The sequence below is a fragment of the Acinonyx jubatus genome, chromosome B4, assembly GCF_027475565.1.
Source record: "Acinonyx jubatus isolate Ajub_Pintada_27869175 chromosome B4, VMU_Ajub_asm_v1.0, whole genome shotgun sequence".
Lineage (NCBI taxonomy): Eukaryota > Metazoa > Chordata > Mammalia > Carnivora > Felidae > Acinonyx > Acinonyx jubatus.
Window position 1 is genome coordinate 129256381 of NC_069387.1, and position 19902 is coordinate 129276282.

General features: G+C 52.4%; 2 protein-coding genes across 2 annotated transcripts; one reads left to right on the top strand and one right to left on the bottom strand.

Moving 5' to 3' along the window:
- Positions 1-539: 539 nt before the first annotated feature.
- CB4H22orf23 (chromosome B4 C22orf23 homolog) lies at positions 540-7645 on the bottom strand. The gene is made up of 7 exons (XM_027070774.2): positions 7477-7645; positions 7020-7131; positions 5878-5940; positions 2130-2312; positions 1352-1486; positions 1035-1135; positions 540-892 (listed from the first exon to the last, which is right to left on the bottom strand). The coding sequence occupies exons 2-7, from the start codon at positions 7120-7122 to the stop codon at positions 821-823; spliced, it is 657 nt and encodes a 218-aa protein (XP_026926575.1). The 5' UTR covers positions 7123-7131; positions 7477-7645; the 3' UTR covers positions 540-820.
- Positions 7646-7687: 42 nt separating this feature from the next.
- On the top strand, positions 7688-17351 carry POLR2F (RNA polymerase II, I and III subunit F). The gene is made up of 5 exons (XM_027070777.2): positions 7688-7844; positions 9710-9779; positions 12451-12581; positions 16610-16681; positions 17173-17351. Exons 1-5 carry the CDS (start codon positions 7825-7827, stop codon positions 17261-17263), a joined length of 384 nt encoding a protein of 127 aa, XP_026926578.1. The 5' UTR covers positions 7688-7824; the 3' UTR covers positions 17264-17351.
- Positions 17352-19902: the final 2551 nt, after the last annotated feature.

A 19902-nucleotide genomic window follows, 5' to 3' on the forward strand; every position in this document is an offset into this window, starting at 1 on the left:
GGGAGCCTCAGATTTCACACAGTGGGTAGCAAGCCGTCCCAGGGCTTTATTGAGCAAACGGACCAAGTGAAATTCAGCACCTGCCATGGTGCCCGGCCATGGGCTGTTCAAGAGGTGTTGGTTCTCATTTCCACTTGAGACGTGCAAATGGCTAAAAACCATCCGGGCTTGAAAAGTCCTAACTCCTTGAACACATAAGCCTTCCCTCTGAAAACAAAACAGTGTGTGTGATGACCTAGGGTAGAGGTGTCTTATGGGCCAGTTAATGGTAGTCGTTAAGAAGGTAGGCTGTAAGAAGTCAAATAAATAGGTCCTAAGACAGGTAGGTTGAAAGGACTCCCATTCATTCCTGGGTTCTGAAAAGCAAATGCGTAGGGCACACAGGGGGTGCTGGGTGGGAAGGAAGGGGCCCGTGGGATGCCCTCTGACACGTGGCCAAGAGGGTGCGATTGGGCCTCGCCTTCACTGTATGTGGGCTCTTTCCCCGAGAAAAGACTCCAAGTCGTGTGTGCTTATGTGTGTGGTGTGTGCTGGGCATGTCTGTGACTGTGACTGTCGGTCTCAGTGGCTCAGCCGACCCAGGCTCCCTGCGCAGAGCCTTGAGGAGAATCAGCTCATTCTCGGAGACTGGGCCATTTTCTAGGGTGCTGTGTGTGCCCAGGTTTCCCCGGGCCAGGGCAGTGCCGTGTGGCCATTTGACATGGCTGAAGGCCAGGTAGGTGGGCTGATGGGGGGGGGGGTGCGGGGGAGCCTGCTTGGCGATGGGGTGGGGCTCCAGTGGTCCAGGTTGGGCTACTCTGCTCCTGTCTCTGGAGGCAGATCAAGGGTTGGCAAGAGCCTTCCTAAGTTCCTCACTCCTCTTGTGGTCAATGTCTTCCATTTCCCGCAGTTTCTGCAAAGGGCATCAGGGAAAGCTGGGATTCAGGGCCGGGACCTGAGGAGCCCCAAACCTGGGCGACGGGTGCCCTGTCCACTCACGTCTCATGCTGCACACGCACGGCAGACCCTCTCCCTCCCTTCCCTGTGGCTTCTACCTGGGAGATCTCCGCAAGGATGATCCCTCGGTACTGTCTGCCCTGTCCCAGCGCCTCCATGTCGGCCAGGAATTCTTTCCTGTCCTGGATTTCCTTTACTACTGGACAGGGGAGAAGGGCCGTCAGTGTACAGGGCAACGGGGGCCGCCAGGCTCCCGGGAGGGGTGGCGGGGACAACGGGTTGCTCCCTTGGGGAGAGGAAGCGTTTCTGCGGTCCGTGTTCCCCACTCGTTGGCCCTCAGGGTTACTCTCCATCCCCCCTGATTGTGGACCCCTCTGCCCACCTTCCCGGCCTAGGTGGCCCATCGGTGGCTTACATTCTTCAAACCGGTCCAGCTCAGGGGCTGGGTCCTCCTGTCGCACCGGAGGGGGGGGCTTCCTTTTCCGTTCCTCGGAGTCCTTCCCAGTGGCAAAAATGTTTTGGAGTCTTCGCTTCTCTTTCTCCAGATCTCCTACAGGGCCCAGAAATGGCCTAGTTAAGGCAGGCGAGGCACCCCACTCGTGGTCTGAGCTCCTGGTTGGGCATGCTTGTTCCGGGGTCCCGGCACCTTGAACCCCGGGAACCCCTGAGTTTGTCCTGTCCAGACAGGCGGGAGGGGGAAGGGCCGAAAGAACTAAGGTCGGAACCCACACGCTCTGGTGCAGAGCAAGGCTAAGAAAACTGTGGTCGCCGTGGAGGCGGCCTGCGTGTAGAGGCCACGTGGAGCTGTCGGCAGGTCTGGGCCAAGAGCTACACCGGATGCCAGGTAGGGAGCGAGGCAAAAGGCTCCAGGAAGTAGGTTGGCGTGCCTACTGTGTGGGACTGTGTGACCTTAAGAGAGCAGGGGCCCTGAGGTCTGACAGCCAAACACTCGTCAGGGACTGGTGGACTCTAGTTAATCATTACAGAATTCTAAAAAAAATGAAAAAGGACCAGTTCACCGGTTTCCTCTACACCCTGAACACCCCCAAGCTAACAGGTGCCCAGGCTCAAGTACATTAGTACAAACAGTGAGAGAATTTGGTTAGACACTTGCCCTGCCCTACGGGCCACTTGGCCCCCGGCCCCCTCGGGGAGGGAGGTGGAAGAGGGGCTCTCGAGGCCCTCTCACTTACGGGTGGCTTGAGGCTTGAATGGTTCCCGGCTATAGGCCCCGCCGGCTTGGCACACACTGGCAGGCCGGAGGTGGGGCCGGGCCACCAGGATGGGAGGCAGGTAGATGGCCGAGGCCGGCTGTTTGGGAGGCAAGACCCTCTGGCTGGATGTTGGGCTGCACTGGAGGGGCAGAGTGTCTCCTCCTGGGAAAGGAAGGTTCGAGGTGGAGGGGGACCCACCTGGCTTTTTTTTTTTTTTTTTTTTTTTAATTTATAAAAGTCATACCTGCCTGTTACAAGCAGTTAAACAGTATAGAAGTCTTCCCTTCTCCCCTCCAGTCCCCCACCCCTACCCCATAACGAGCAACTTCTAATCTGGTGGTCTCGTTCCAAACTTTTTGATGTTAATACAAACATGTTCAAAGATATGTGTGCATATATGAGCTTCGCTTTTCAAACACTGGACCATACTGTATTATATTCAGTAATTGGCTCTTCACTTAACAATTGATCATGGACAGTTTTCCAGATCACTTCATTTATATAGAACTTATTTTTTATAGCTATATACTAGTTCGTAGAATGGATACATTGTTTATTCAGCTAGTCGTTTAATTTCAGAAACTCAGGCTGTTTCCTTTTCTTTTTTTTCCTACTACTTCAAACAATGCTGCAATAAACATTCTTGTGCATCAAGCTTCTAGACTGCTGCTTTCATTTCTGTAGGCGGATTCCTAAAACCTGCTTGGTCTCTAGGCAGGGAGGGATGGTTTCGATGGTGATACACACCAGTCCCCCTGACTGTCCTTCCCTGCTGTCTCGGCCCAGATCTGGGGATCCCCCTCCAGGCCAGCCAAGTGTATCACCTCCTACCTGGTTGACTGGCCCCTGCCCTCAATTGCCCCAAAGCCCAGCTCGGAGCAGCCCCTCCCCTGCATTGTTTTGATCTGGCCCCCCCATCTACCTCTTCCACCTTTTCCAGCCTTCTATCACCCACCCAGCAAATACGTACCGAGTATCTGCTCTGTGCCAGGCCTAGGACACTGGGGGTAAAGTGGTAAGTAAGACAAAGTCCCCTCATGGCACTTACATTTGGGGTCGGAGGAGTGTGGGTGATGAGTAAGTAAAGTACACAGTTGGTTAGTGACGGCACAGGGATGGAACAGAGGAGGTCAGAGCAGAATTTACAATTTTAAAGAGGGGAGGCAGGGAAGGCCTCATGATGAGGTCAGCCCCCAAAATGGTGAGTTGCTCTGTCGTGCAGATATTTTGGGGAAGAGCATTTCGGGCAGAAAGAACAGCCAGAGCAAAGGCCGTGCGGTGGTCACGCGCCTGGAATGTCTGAGCAACAGCCAGAGGCTAGGGGGCCAGGAATGGAGTGAGCGAGGCAGGAGTATAGTGGGAGCAGAGGTCAGAGGTCAGGGAGGGCAAGAGAAGTTCAGGGACCTGCAGGCCTCCGGAAAGACCAGCTTTTACTTTTTCTTTTTTAATGTTTGTTTATTTTTAATGTTTACTTCTTTTTGAGAGAGAGTGAGCACATGAGAGCAGGGGAGAGGCAGAGAGGAAGGGAGACGGGAGAGAATCCCAAGCACGCTCCGTGCTGTCAGCGCAGAGCCCGCCTCTGGGCTCGAGCTCACGAACCGTGAGATCGTGACCTGAGCCAAAATCAGCTGGCTTTTACGTTGAGGTGGGAAACCATCGGAGGGTTTGGAGCAGAGGAGTCACATGACCCTTTGGTTGCTGCTGAAAGTACCGTGTGGGGGGGCCCGGGGCAGAGGTGGTCAGAGTCAGGATATGGTTTGAAGGTCAAGCAGACCCACGCCGACGGGTTGGATGTGGGGCCGGGGAGAAAGACGAGGAGGAGTCAGGGATGATTCTGAGGTGTCTGTCCCATAGGCCTGGAAGATGGAGTTGCCACTTTTCCCCACAAACGAGCCCCTGCTCACACCCTCTACCTAGAGCCACACCACGGCCTTCCTGCTCTTCTCTGGAGAGACGCGGTGCTTCCCAGAATGTCCCTCCTGCTCCCTCCGCTCCCTCCTTCCGCCTGTCCGGTGCGGTGTGCCGTCCCATCCCCCGGCCTACCCTCAGCAGATGATTATGGCCTGAGTAATTCTGGGAGGTCAGGTGAAGGAGAGGAATCTGTGGCTAGCAACAGAATTTGAACGAAGCCTCAACACAAGTAGGATTTGGTTAAGAGGAGAGAAAAAGAGACGGGATTCCAGAAGAAAGCAGACCCAACACAAATGAATGTCTGGAGACAAGTTTTTAAAAAGAAAACTTAGGAGAGTAAAACTAAAACTGTCAGGCAAACCAGTTACTTGCCGAATGAAATCAGTCCTTCAGTAAATATCGAGCACCTAGGTGCTGGGGGTCCTGCGGTGAACGAGGCGGACATAGTCCTTCGTTTCCTGGAATTTATTGGAATTTCTAGCACATTCTCTTTGCAGTCCTGCTAGAGGGGCCACCAGATTATTAGTGGATTGCTGAGTGCGGAGATAAGAGTTACACGATGCAGATGTGTGAAGGCACCAGGCTCTGACGGCCTGGGCTGTCCTTGTCCCCAATAAGTCCCCTGGCCACTGCTGGACCGGCACTGCTAATATTCGCCTCTCTGACACTCTCTTCCCTTCGCTTCTGTGGCTGCTCGGGTGCCCTCCCACAGGCACCCTCTTCCGTACGTAAGGCAATCACTTCTGGTAGATTCAACAGAGAAGGTTCTGACGTTCTCTCTCTCAGAGGCAACTTCACAGGTCTCTGTTCCGATCCATTAAATGCTGATTCAGTGAGACCTCAGAAAGCAGGGTAGTTTTCAAGATCTCAGGGCGCACCTTGCTACCGTGCCCATGTACTTACACTTTGTTGTTTTCCTTAAAAATAACTAATACAACGGGTAGTCAGAGGTGAGCGGGGGGAGGCCTTTGCATACTCCTCCTATGTTGGAATCCTGCCACTTGTCTTGCTTCTACTAGCTAAGCTGTGAATGAATGAAAGTAGGAGTAAGACACACAGTCCTTTCCTCTGGAGAGCTCATATGGTATGTGTGTAACAGACTGCAGACATGACCACGTGGAGACTATTTTGGTCGGGCAGGACGTCTCAGCTGGGCTGTGATCTCATGGAAGGATGGCTGGAGACAGATGGCAAGAGGCTTGTTGTTGTGCTAGGACCCGTGTCCCAGAAAGAAACAAAGGCCCTGAACAATCAATTCCCCAGGAGCAAGGGTCAAAAATACTATTCAATTTTTTTGGTCTTTTTTTTTTTTAATAGAATTTTTAAAAGCTTATTTATTTATTTTGAGAGAGAGAGAGAGCGAGAGTGAGTGAGCGAGCCAGGGAGGGGCAGAGAGAGGGAGGGAGAGAGAGAATCCCAAGCAGACTCCAGGCTATCAGCGTGGTGCCTGATGGACCTGAGCTGAAACCAAGAGTCAGTCGCTTAACCAACCTAGTCACCCAGGTAACCCTTTTTGTGGTCTTTAAGAGATTTTTTTTTTTTTTTCTTTCTGAGAGCCCAAGCAGGGAAGGGGCAGAGAGAGAGGGACAGAGGCTCTGAAGGGGGCTCTGCGCTGACAGCAGTAAGTCTGATGTGGGGTTTGAACTCGTGAACCGTGAGATCATGACCTGAGCCGAAGTCAGGCGCTCAACCCACTGAGCCACCCAGGTGCCCCTGGTCCTTTTAAACGAGATCCCCAACCCCTGAATATGGAGGAGCATTAAAAGTGTGGTCCAGAGTCCCTCTGCCCAGGAAGCCTCTGTGGGTTGCCTCTTACTTTTCATGGTGTCCATGATGTGTCGCTGTTGGAAGTTTGTCAGTTTGGATTCCTTCATCATCACTGCAAAGACAAAGCACCGCTATGAGGTCTCCCGGACGGCAGACACAGCCCTTCATCTCACCTTATTCTAGTGTAAAATTGTATCCCCTCCTAACCGCATTCCGCACCTCAGTACTCCTTCCCTCCTTTTCCTGCTTCATTGTTTTTTCTGTAACGCTTACTATCACTGAAATTCTATGTATTTACTGTCACTTCTACTAGAATATGAGCTCATGAGAGAGCAAGATTTTTTGCTGTTTTTTTGTCTTTTCATTTCTTTTATTATTAATTTTTTTTTTTTAGCATTTATTTATTTTTGAGACAGAGAGAGACAGAGCATGAATGGGGGAGGGTCAGAGAGAGAGAGGGAGACACAGATTCTGAAACGGGCTCCAGGCTCCGAGCTGTCCGCACAGAGCCCGACGCGGGGCTCGAACTCACGGACCGCGAGATCATGACCTGAGCCGAAGTCGGACGCTTAACTGACTGAGCCACCCAAGCGCTCCATTTTTCTTTTCTTTTCTTTTTAACTGCTGTGTCTCTGGCACTTAGAACAATGTCTAAAGCACATTAAGCAGGTTTAAAATTTTTTTTGCTGTTGAGCGAGTGAACCAATGGACACTATTTTATTAAGCATGTGCCAGGTGCTGGAGCTACAATCCTGAGCCCAAACAGGCACAATCCCTGCCCTAATGGAGTTCGTGATCTAGAGGGGTAGATGAATATTAATCCAGTGGGAGACAACTAAATATCTGACTCCAGGTTGTGTTGTCCATTGAAGGAAAGGGTATTTGGTAGTGTGAAAGCAGGGAACTAACTGTTGGTTCCACTGTGGTGGTGGGTGGGGAGGAGATCTGGCTTCCCTGGGGAAATTGAAAGTGTGATCTAAGGGATGCGCAGGAGTTAATCACTTCAAAATTCTTATTTCTTTGACTGTAGGCCACTTGCAAGTTGTAGGATCCCCAAACCTTTCTGAACCCCAGGCTTCTTATCTGTAAAATAAAAGTAGCAATTGCTAAGCACAGATCATGTAAGGGATAACTGAGTTACAGAGGGTACCTGCTACCACCACTCTTCTCCGGTCCTTTAAACACACTGACCTCTGAGCAGCTTGCAGGTCCCGGGGGTGTAAGTGGCTGGCTTGGAGCAGCGCCAGAACCCTGTTCCTTTGGTCGCTGCCTCCACCCTTTCCTGGGAAGCCATGGAAGGGCCCTGAGGAGGGAAAAACGCAATGACAACCCCTGTCTCCCAGGCCCAATTTCTGCTCCCGCGCCCCCAACCTCCTCGACGCCACCCAAAGTCCGGGAGCGGGGGTCGAGTCTCAGCAAAAACGTAAAAACGTGACTCGTTGCCGTCAGTATCGCGATAGTGCCCTTCCCCCCCCCCCCCCCCCCCCGCCCCGAACAGATACACAGGCAGATCCTCACACATGAACGGAGACCTCATCCTGACCCGACGCCGGTGGCAGGGAAACCCTCTCTGGCGGAAAGGGGAGGTTAGGATAAGCCGTGGTCCGGACAGAGCCCGTTGGGGGACAAACCAAAATGGAAACCTCACCCTAAAGTAAGACCCCGCTGGTGCCTCCTCCCCTCAGGGAGCAGCTGGGCTCGGGAGACCGTAACCACGGCCCCGCGGCGGTTGTGCGGCGCCTGGACCCCGCGCGAAACCCTCCGGATCTCAGCGACTAGAGCCCGCCCCCAGCGGCTCCGGCTACCATGGGAACGGGCACACGCCTTCCGGCGCGTGCGCACAGTTACGGCTTCGGCCTGCCTACCGGAAGTACTTGCCTCTGGGTCACGGCGCAGGCGCAGAGTACGCGTGGCGCCGCTCGAGGCGGAGGCGCGCTGTTTTCGGGTCTCCGCGCGGGTCCCTGGCGCGGAGTGGGGTCGCTGCGGCGCCGACGTCATGTCAGATAACGAGGACAAGTGAGTGCGGGAGCTTGGGAAGGGGCGGGTGAAGCGGGAGCCTGGGTCGAAGGAGGCCGAGGAGCCAGGCTCGAGGGGCAGTGTCTTGAGGGGACTGCGGGTGCTGAGTGGGCCCGCGGAGCTGCGGGGGAGAAGGGCGGGGGGCCGGGAGGAAAGATCCATCCAGAGGCCCGGCTCGAGGAGCAGTGAAAAATGTCTTTCAGCCGACTTCCAGCGAGCCGGGCTCCGTGTCTTGTAATGAGAGTATTGAGGTGAACTAGGCATAGTCTCTCGTCCCCGGGGGCGCCCTTTCTAGAAGAGGGGACAGGCCCATGAACAGATAATGCAGGGTCGTGTGAGAGTACGTGGTAGACGTACGTAGTAGAGAAGGAGTCCAGGGGAGAGTCTGGCGAGACTCGGGGGGTGGTAAAGGTCTGGAAGGGTTGCAGGAATCTCGGTGAGAAGGTCGTGGCTTGGACTGGGGTGGCGCTAGGAGAGGTGGTGACGGCAGGTGGTGTTGAATTCTGGATCGATGTTGAAGGTAGAGCCCAAAGATTTCCTGATACGTGGGGTCGGAGGAGATGCGTCTTATGAAGATGAAAATAGTGGAGTCATCAGCAGTGTGTATATGAAATAGAGTATACTGTATTTTATTTTATTTTATTTTTTTAAATGTTTTTTTTTAACGTTTTTATTTATTTTTGAGACAGAGAGAGACAGAGCATGAACAGGGGAGGGTCAGCAAGAGGGAGACACAGAATCTGAAACAGGCTCCAGGCTCCGAGCTGTCAGCACAGAGCCCGACGCGGGGCTTGAACTCACAAACCGCGAGATCATGACCTGAGCCGAAGTCGGATGCTTAACCGACTGAGCCACCCAGGCGCCCCGAGTATACTGTATTTTAGTCAAAACTAAGAATCAGGTGAAAACCTCAGGGGAGTGTTGGTAGAGAAGAAGAGATGGCTGGGGACTGTTAGGGCATTCCAGCATTGAGTGCCTGTGGGGAAGAGAGGGGGAAACCAGCATAGGAGACTGAGATGGGACAGCCAGTGAGGTGGGGGAACCCCAAGAGAGAGGTGTCCTTGTAGTTAAGTGAGGGCAGAGTATTGAGCTGGGGAGTGTGTGTGTGGGGGGTGGTCTGGTGTGCCAACTGAGAGATTCAGCTAAAGGAGAACAAGACTTGTCCATTGGATTTAGCAACGTGGCAGCCATTAATGAACTTGAGAAGGCTGGTTTTGCTAGAACTGTGGAGGTAAAAGCCTTGCTGGCGTGAGATTATGACACAACTGGAGACAGAAGAGGGACAGCTTTCATGAATTTGGCTCCCAAGAGGAGCATGGACATAGGGCTCGGTGGGGGGTACAAGCGAAATAAGTTTTGTTTATTTTTTAAGATGGGAAACTAACTACATGTTTATATGTTGATGGGAATGATCCAGTAGAGAAACAGTGACGATGAGCGAGTCCTAGCACAATTTGGGGGCTGATGGGGGTAAGGATGGAAGTAAAATGGAAAAGAAGTTTGATTCACTCATTAAGTAGTTATTTATTGAGTCAGTTCTACATACTGAGTGAGATACGGGTATCTGCTGTCTTTAAAAAATTTTTTTTAACATTTATTTATTTTTGAGAGACAGAGTCTGAGCGGGGGAGGGGGAGAGAGAGACAGACAGACAGACAGACAGACAGACAAACAAGATCTGAAGCAGGCTCCAGGCTCTGAGCTGTCATCACAGAGCCTGATGCAGGGCTTGACCTCACAAGCCGTGAGATCATGACCTGAGTCGAAGTCGGATGCTTAACCGACTGAGCCACCCAGGCGCCCCTCTGCTGCCTTTGATTCTAGTAAGTGATGCTCCAACTAACTGCCCTCTTCTTCTTGTACAGTTTTGATGGTGACGACTTTGATGATGTGGAGGAGGATGAAGGGCTAGGTGACTTGGAGAATGCCGAGGAGGTCAGTATTTAGCTGTGGACTCCCCTTTTCTGCAGTCCAAGCTGCCAAATAACCCGGCCGGTGATAATCGCCTGAATGAATCTGCCTCTTGCGGGTCACATCCCCTGCCACAAGCACCCCCAGTTAGAGTGAGCAGTGTTCCAGTCCTGGGTGGAGGAAAAGTCCTACAGGGTGGACCATAGCCTGTGGCTTTGGGGGCACTGATGTGTGAAATATCACCTTCATTCATTCAGCAAGCGTGTGTTGATTGTTATGTGTTAGGTGCCCTATGGGCAGGGTTTACTTAAGGAGCCCTGGGGAGAGTGGTCTGGGATAAAGCTGGAGAGGTAAGGGCCCACATCAGGCAGGATTTTATAGCCTAAAGGCACTTAGAAGCCACCACGTGTTGTGGTTTTTAAAAATATTTTTAAATTTATTTTTTTAAAGTAATCCCTACACCCAGTGTGGGGCTGTGGGGCTCAGACCCACAACCTTGAGATCAAGAGTTGTACTCTCTACGGACTGAGCCAGCCAGGCGCTCCCACCGACAAGTGTTGAGCCGGGGAGTGGCACCATCCCGTGTACACTTTAGAAAGGGCATTCTGGCGTCAGAGTGACGAGTGAGTTGGGGAGGAGCGGGAGTTAAAGACAGAGACCTTGAGGGTCTCTCCATCTAGGCGAGAGACCCGTGGCTTGGACTTGGGTGCTGGTAATGTAAGTGATAAGAAAATGGACAAAAGAGGTATTTTTGGTGGATTGGAGATGGAACTAAGAAAGTGGGAGGTGACAAGGGTGACCCCCAGGTTTCTGACTTGTGTCACCAGGTGGATGGGTTACGAATTTCATGAATGACATTGGGCTTTCTGTGCCGTGACTGATGGAGGAAGTGCTTTATGGCTCCTGGAAAGGGAGTGATCCCTCAATTATTTTAGGCTTGGAAGCTGAAGCCCCCATTTTTGGATTTCTCTTTCTTCTGCACGGCACTCTCGGGTACCTGTTCGCTGAGTCGGAAACGTCCTCCCCTGTCCTGGTCCCCTACCATCCCTATTTGGTTGATTTTGCCTCCTACACATGGTCCAGCCCTGTTGCTGTTTCTCCATTCTCAGTGCTTCAGCCTGGCTGAGGTCTTTATTCCGCTTCACTCACTTTGCTGCGGAAATGTGTTACTGCTTTTCCTGCCGTCAGTCCCCCACCACTCTGCTGGGTTGGCCATTCTGCTGCCACAGTTTCTCTTACCTGCCTACCTGATTGCTTACTACTCGTCTTCCTCTATGGTCTGCTTCTGCCCTTACCCTCTACAGGATATGCTCAACAGAGCATCTGTGGGGATACCTTTACATTTTTTTTTTTTTAAGTGTATTTATCTACTTGGGGGGGGGGGGGTGCGGGGGAGAGAATCCCAAGCAGGCTCCATGCTGTCAGTGCAGAGCTCACACAAAGCTCGATCCCCTGAACCGTGAGATCATGACCTGAGCTGAAATCGAGAGTCAGATGCTTAACTGACTGAGTCACCCGGGCGCCCCTCTTTAGTTTTTATACCACGTATGTTACTTGTTAATTTTGTTATCTCTTGTAATACAAGCTCTATAGGGAAAGAATTTTTATCTGTCTTACTCTTCTATTTCAGGCACTTAGAACACTGACACGTAGTAAGCACTCAATAAATATTTGTTGATTTAATTCTTTTTTTGTTGTTTATTTTAGTAATCTCTACACACAACACGAGGCTCGAGCTCATAACCTCGAGATCAAGACTCACATGCTGTGTCCACTGAACTAGCCAGGCGCCCCTAATTCTTTATTTATTATAGAATTTATTCTCCTGCCTAAAACCCTTTGCACACCTTTTGCTCTAATCATACTTCACAACTCATGCATTGTCTCCCACCGCTGTGCTTTTGTGCCTGCAACTCAGCCTACCTGGACTGCCCTTCTGTTTCTCGTTGGCTTGGCAGCTCCTACTCCTTCTAGAGTTGCTTGTTTCGTCTCTGGACAGCCTTCCTAACCCCCAGCATGAGTTTGATGTCCCCCCCCCCCACCTTCTCGTGAACTTCATTGTCCACTTGCTGACCTTTGTAGCACCTGCTGCTTTGTTTACTCTTGTCTCCTCTCCTGACTGTAAATTCTTTGATAGCAGAAATGCTTCACTTGCTGTCTTATCATCCATTATGATGTTTGGCACATGACAGATCCTTCATAAGTAATTGTTGAAAACACGTGAGCGCCTGTGTATCCTTGCCTTCACTTTGACTTTTTAGCCACTTGACCTGCTGATTCAGTTACCCTGTCTGAAAGATGGGGTGCTTATTCCTTGCCCCCTGCTTAAAGAGACTTGTCTGTGCTGAAGGACTTCTTGGCATATGGCTAATGTTCTGGAGCCACCCCATCTCCAGGCCATCTGCTTCCCTCTTCCGGATGAGGCAGTTGGCTCTGGAATCCCAGTCGTGGTTCTTCTTTTTTACTAGGTCTGGGACTTTGACCAAGTTAGCTAACGCTCTGAGCCAGGCACTATAATGCCCACCACGTAAGGTTATCGTGAGAATTAAAGGAGGTGTCACTAACTGCGGGTGTGCATGCTGGCACATGATAAGCAGTAATGGTAGGGGGGATTGTAATCATTGTCATTATCGTCCTGCCCCTCGACCCAGAAAATACACCTGAGACTTTCCCTCTTTTCTGTCTTGGCGTCCAGGAGGGCCAGGAGAACGTCGAGATCCTCCCCTCTGGAGAGCGACCACAGGCCAACCAGAAGCGAATCACCACACCGTATATGACCAAGTATGAGCGAGCCCGTGTGCTGGGCACCCGAGCCCTCCAGATCGCGTGAGTACATGCCCTTTCGTGATCTTTTCTGTCGGTCAGGCCGCAGTAAGCTTCCGAGCTATTGATGTGGCCCACCCGGCACCTGAAAACACTCTCCCTGCTCTCACATGCTAAGCAATGGTGGTGCTGTCTCTGTGTGCCGGGCACTGTTCTAGACTCCTGCCCTCAGGGAGTTGGTGATCCAGTAGGAGAAATAGGACGTGAACATCTGAGGAGCCAAATAACAGTCCAATAGAAACATAAGGAAGGTACAGAACTTGGGTGCCTATTAGGTTAGTGAAGCAAAACAAAAAAAAGTGTGAGTTCAGGGAGCTATAGACCATCGTGGGCTGGTGGATCAGGGCTGCTGTGGCAGCACCTGTCTGGCTTAAGGTGGTTCTTGACCCGACGTGGACGGTCGCCAGCCCAGAGGAGTGGGGAGGCCCTCCGTGTAGAGGCCAGGCTAGAGGAGCGAAAGCACAGAGCAGCCTTGCCTTTCTCCTAAGTTTGAACCCAGGAGAAGAATGAGGAGGTTCAGGAACTAGCCAGTGGACAGGTGATTCTGTCATCTGAACGTGAAAATGTCCGATGGCTGCACATTCACCCTGTCGGCCATAGGCACTGTGGGCATCTGGAGCCTGTGTCTGCAGGGGCCAGCCAGCCTGCCTGCCGAGGCTGTGGGCGAACAGACCTGAAAGCACCCTCTCTGTAGGCAGGTGGCTTTGAGAGAGCAGGGACTGTCGACGCTGGGCCACGGACGCTTTTCCTCCCACACTCCCTCTTGGGAGTGACTCTTCTTTCCTACGGAGCCGTGAGTCCGGGAACAGAGGGAGGACACACGTGCTCTGCATACTCTAACAGAATGTCCTCCCCAGGGAGAGACAAGGCTGAGGAAATGAACCCCCACCCCAATGTCTTACAAGCTGGTATGGGAGATGGGTGTCTGGTCGGATGGGCACATCAGGTAGGGAATCGTGGAGAATTGGCCAGAAACGCTGGGGTCAGCTCTGTGGAGTGCTGATGCTAAAGGAGATTCTAATCTGTGCGTTCCCTCATTTGTTTTCAAATAGCACTGGGCTTTATCCCCGTTACTCCTGTGGGGTAAAGATGACCACCATGTGCGCTTCGAACAGGGTTTTATGGGTGGGTAACCCTGTTCCTCGCCTTCTCTAAAGCAGTAGACCTCTCCCTGGCCTGCTTGTACTCTTGGCTGGTCTGGGCGGAATTAGGGCTGCACTGAGCATGACAGTTGGGATGGTCGCTGGGTCAGGATCCTGGGGGTCTGCACCATCAGTTATGGCAGCCGCCTGCCGCATGTGGCCGTTTATGTTAAGTAAGATGAAGTGAAATGAAAAGTTCAGGTTTTCGGTCTCATTAGCCACATTTCAGGTGCTCAGTAGCCACGTGTGGCTAGGACTCCATAACAGAGAGCACAGATAGAGGACAGTTCCATCATTGCAGAACATGCCAGTGGGCAGTGCTTGTCTAGGCTAAAAATGATCCAGCAGAAAGAAGAACTTCTCAATTATCTTTCAAACAAAGAGAATGATCGTATGCAAGCTTAAAGTCTTTCAGTGCCGACTGAGGTAGTGTGCTTGCACCCGCTGGGGATGCAAAGATGATTCCAGATGGCCACAGTCCCCCCACCCCTCACCCCCCCCCCTGCCCCCCAGCCCAGTCCTCCCGGTGTTTGCTGCCTTGGGGGAGATGGCTCACAAATAACCAGAACCCACGGCAGACGGGAGCAGTGCTTTCCAGAAGGCACGAGAAAGAGAAGGGGGTAGTTGTAGGGGTGACTGGGAGAGCCTCATGAAAGGATTAGAATTCAAGAGGGATGGGGAAAGGCAGGTGGTTTTGAGGGTGACCCAGGTGCCAGAGACAGTGCGAGGAAAGACAGGCAAGTGTGGATTGTGGTGGGGGAATGGCAAGTAACTAGGGGCACAAGGGGCTGGAAAAGATGTCACCGGTGCCTCGAATGACAGGTTCAGGGGATCGGCATGCGTTTGGTGGACAGGGTGGGGCACTTGAAAGTTTGGAGGCGGACGTTCAGGACGCTACCAAGACCCGTGTCCCGCTTTGCTTTGGGAGAGACGCTCGGTTCAACTTAGTTGGGTCTGTTGTGCCCCTTCCAGTTAAGGGTTAGGATGCCGTCTGGTGGTTCCCAGCGTGCCGTGAGTCCTCAGACAGCCAAGGGCTGGATCTCGTCCCCTAGTACCAGGCGTGCGATGCTGCAGCTTGTTGGTGCTGAACAAATAGTTCTTGGATTTTTTGGATGAAGTCTCACTCTGGTTTTTTAGCACCACCTGGTGGCTGATGTTTGACACAGCCACTTCCTAAGGATCGTTGCCAAGTTTGTGGGGTCACTGGTGCAGACATAATACCTGAGGGCACACTCATGATTCGCACATTGTGTGCACAAGGCTGGATGAATGAACTTGGATTATTCCTATCTTGAAAGAAATAAGGTGTAGGCAGATTAGGAAAAACAGTTTGCTACGTTTTTTAAAGCTTTAAATGTAGGGAAGGACTTACATACTTGAGAGGGGATATAGGGAAAGTTAAACATTTGGTCCCTGCCCGTGCGAAATTTTCAGGGCCTTTGGAAGTAACAGAAATCAAAATAGTAATAAGATTAATCAGTTACATTGTGTAAACTGGTGGCTCTCAGACCGGCTGATGATCAGAGTCGCCTGGTAAGCTTTGCAAATGGAGGTTCTCAGGCTCCTTCACCAGAATTGCTAGTCAGGGGGTCTGGAGCAGGAGCTGCGAGCCTGTGTTTTTAGCGTGCTCTCCTAGTAATTCTGGTGATTGTTAGGTTGGGGATCCGTTAGTATAAACTTGTGCTGAAATCATGAATGGTGGCTTCCTAGAGGAGGTAGGCCTAGAGTCGGCATTCCCCCTGTTCATTTTTAGAGCCTCTTCTGAAGAGCAGTTGTTGTTAGGGCATGTGGCCTGGGTCACAAGGTGCTCTGGTCTAATGCAGAAAACTTCAAATAAGCAGCTACAGTACAGTGAGATCGAGAAGCTTGTGTCAAATGAGTCAGGGCGCTGAGCGTTTTCAGGGTGGACGATTTCCAGAGTGGAGACATGTGAGCCCCTCCCAGGCTTGTAGGGAGAGGAAGAGCTTACAAGAGGATGCAGAAGGGAAACAGCAGGGTGTGTACAGGGAGCCTTGGGGGAACGTGGGATAAGTACAGGCAAGTAGCATGAGAAGGTGCACCTAGAAGGACAAGCAGGAGCCAGACTGGGTTCTGGCTGATGGCCGTGGGGCGCCATGGAGGGTCGTAGGCAGGTGCGTGCCTGATCGCAGGCCCCGTATGGAGGCTGGAAGAGTAGGACGGCGAGGGGTGTTGCCAAGGTAGAGAAGGAAAATGAGCTGGCTGGGCCCTGAGGCAGGCCTGAGGAGTCGGGTTAGAGCGAGCCTTTGCCTGGCCATTCCTTTGTGCTGGAATACTCTGCCGTGGTTGCCGGGCCCAGGAGTCTGTGGTCGGCTCTGCCTTTCTTAAGCGTATGGATCTTTAACTTACGGATCTTTAACTTATTAGTGGGAGGCATTACAGCACAGTGGGTAGGAACATGCGGGATTCAAATGGCTGTGTGATCTTGGCAGATTACTGATCTCTCTGTGCCTCAGTTTCCTCATCAGTAAAATGGAAATAATAGCAGTACTTACCTCAGAATGGGGTCATCCCCATAAAGAGCTGAGAACAGCATGTGGTTCTTAGTGAGCCTTTACTTGTTAGTAACGTTTTAGTGTTGTAGGTGAGGCAGGACTGTCTCCCATTTTCAAATGAGGATACTGAGATTTGGAGAGAAATTCAGTGTGTCTTTGGAGGCAGAATTTAAATCCAGTCTCCTGGTTCCCACTTGCTTCTCCTCACTATGGCAGTGCCCCTGAACACGTTCCCACCCTCCCATGCCTGCCTGTCTCCCTGGAAGGTGACCTTTCTAAGTGAGGACTGGGATGCTGATCTGATCCTATCTGTGAAGTGAGCCCCCTGATTTCTTGCTGGGCCCTTCTCCCCCAACACTTGTCCCTGTACCTACAGGATGTGTGCCCCTGTGATGGTGGAGCTGGAGGGGGAGACAGATCCCTTGCTCATCGCCATGAAAGAGCTCAAGTAAGTCACCCAGATCGTGGTTCACTGCTCCTGAGCCCTGCGAGGTATCCCCCAGGTTCTCTGCTGCACACCTCTGCCCCACACCCCTGCCTGGGAGGTGAGATTCTTGTTCCTCTTGGTCCTTAGTTTGTTCTGGAGTCAGCCCGCCAGGCAGGGGGGTGGGAGGGGGCAGGCAAAGGGGGAGGGCTTTGACGAGGCAGGGTCCTCTCCTGTCTGTCAGAATCTCCCTCTTCCTGCTGCACTTGGCCTTACCAGTATCCCTCCACACTTCCCCTCCTCCCCTCTTCAGCCCTCGGATGGCAGAGCCTTTCCAGAGCCACCGTCCCTGGGATGCAGGAACTCTCTTTTTATTGTAATTTCTTTTCCACACCTAGTCCTAAGAGGATGCTGCTACGACTTCCCTCCCCTTGCATTCTGCACACAGTGTGTCCCTTCTGCTATAGAGCTCGGGTCACCAGCCCTCATATCCTTGTGACTTCTCCCTGCCACAGGGCCCGAAAGATCCCCATCATCATTCGCCGCTACCTGCCAGACGGGAGCTATGAAGACTGGGGGGTAGACGAGCTCATCATCACCGACTGAGCTGGAATCATCTTCCTGACTGTGCCTCATCCTAGTTTCTATTTTCACATTCTTTATACATGTAAATAATAAACCTTTCAACCTTTCATCCCCCTCTGCCTCCAGCTCTCTGTGATGCCCCCTCGCTCCTTCCCTGATAGCACCCTGCTGCCTGGCGGGTGCACCCATTCCTGTGGCCCCGTGACTGTCAGCTCAAGAAGCACCAGGGGCCTTACTCCTTGTGGATCCCCCGCATCCCTCCCTCCATCTCCCTGTTCACCAGCGCAAAGGCTGCTGCAGGGAGACACCTCAGCTGCCTTCCCAGCAGACAGACGAGTCTTTGTGCCCAGGGAACTGGTTGCCACGGAAACCCCCAATTTCCTTTCCAGTGGGGACTGGCTTCAGGGGCTTCTCCCTTCTCAGGAGTATCACAGAGCAGGTCTCATCAAGCCACCCATTGTTTCCTGAGGACCTGCCTCGAGCCTCTTATCGTGGGCTCGGATCCCCTTTCAGGAGCTAGTGCCCCAGCAGGAAGCTTGGGGATGCAGTGATCTCCCGCCCTCCCCAGGCAGAGCCCTGCTGGGCAAGGCAGCAGCTGGAGCGAGGACTGAACACCTGCCCACCCCTGTCCCAGCCCTGTCCCCACTCCCCAGGTCACCGCCCGTACACTGCCTTCCGTGGCCTTCTGGCCCGCCTCCGCCATCCTCTCTCCTTCCCCACCTCTGGAAGATGTCCTTTCCCTTCTGTGTAGGGCCCGTGCTCCTCCCAGACCTTGACTGGGATGATGGTGGGCAGGGAAGCAGGGCTCCTGGGTTCCAGGTATGACATTAAATCGGGACTGGAGCTCCCCTTCCTCTGCCCTAGGCTCTCCTGGGTCCTGTTCTCTTCACCCTGCTTACCCAGCTTGCAGTAAGACCAATCACGTTGCTTCCCCTCTCCCTTGTGGGGACAGGAAGAGGGTGTATCTTGATACCAACAGAGATAGAGGGGACGGTTGGCTCCCTGAATATTCCAGCCTTGCCCTCCATTCTGCTGCCAGCTCCCCTTCCAGGAAGAAGAGGGGCAGGCTTGCCTGACTTCTGCAAGAGGCAGGGTCTCCTGGGTGGGTGCTCTGTGGACAGAGTGGGAGTAATGAGCGTCCCCGGGGGCGGGAGGGGTGCTTGCCACTCTGAAGAAGGGTTAATCCGGGGAGCAGTGGACTTCGCACCCCCTTCCTCCCTCCTCCAAGCCTGTGGAGTCCTTTAATCAAGTTGGGTGCTGAAATTCCAGCTCTGAAATGCCGCCTTTGTGCTGGCGTCCAGGCGGCCGCCCCAGAGCGCGGGGTCACTTTCTCGGCCCCGATCCTCTAAATGGTCTCTTTGTTCCTGCTGGGCCGCTCAGTATCAGATGTGATTAAAGGGAGATGGGGTTTGGGCGGGGGAAGAGAGAAGGGGATGGGAGAGGGAGTAGGGGGTTAACCCTTAGGGGATAGGGTGTAAGGGAGATGGAAAAAGGGGTGGTTTTCCTCCTGTCTCCCTTCCCCTCTTTCATGGAGTCCGTCCCTTGCTGCTCAGCTGGCCAGGCTGGGGCATAGCCTCTTCAGTCCTCGCCAGAAACATGTGGCCCCGTCTCTATACACATGGGGCCACTGCCTTGCTGAGGCCCAAGCTCATCCAGAACCTTAGGTCTAAGGGGTGAGCACAAGCCAGGTCTTCCAACTTCTCCAGGGTCATTTGTCCTCTGTGGGGCCACTTTCCCTCCTCCCGTATCCCCAGTGACTTCCCAGTCCATCTCTGTCTCATGAGAGGCAGGGTCCTTGTGGTGGCGGTTTCATCTCGATGAGGCCCCTCCCCTCTGCCCTGCTGGCTCTTGTGTCCACAACCTCACTGACAGCAGGAGCAGTGAACGGACTGGAAATGGACCAACAACCTGCTTTTCAATAGAGGGGAAAGGGTGGGTTGTAAAAACTGCGAGCACCTAAGGTTAGTACTGATTGATCCCTGACAAAATTCTAGAACAGGTTGTTGCATGTTTGAAAACACATAGCTAATGAAGAGGAGATCCAGGAGCTGTCAGGGTTTCTAAGAATATCGCCAAATGAGCCACATTTCCCTTTCTCAAAGGTTACTGGTCTGGTAGGTTGGTGGGATAGAGCGAATCTTGATTTTAACAAGGCATCAGGCCAGTCTCTGCATACAGCCACAATGGAGAAGTTTGTACTTCTAAATAGATTCAGAATTGATCGGACAGTCTTCCCCTAAGAGTGCAGATAATTGAACCGATGATGGAGAATCTTCAGTAGTGTATACGGGCCTGTCCCTGTTCATTTCAACCTTTTTTTTTTTTTTTTTTTTTTTTAAATTAGTGACTTAGGGTATTCAAGTCTGCAGATCCATAAAGCTCGGAAGGAGCGCTAATAAGTTGGACCCAGAATTCCAAGACTTAATAGAGGTGGGGAAATGGTCAGATCCCACAAGATGAAATCTATTAAAAATCAGCATAAAGTCCTGCATTTACCCACAACATAACAAACGAAGACCCCAGAGAATAGCTTCTGTATAGTTTGGGCTGGAGCCCACAGATCGAAGAAACAGATGAGGGGGCTGGGGATGCTGGTCTGGAGCAGCAAGAGAAATATCACCAGATTACAAGCAGAAGTGTGGCCCGCAAGCCATGGGCAG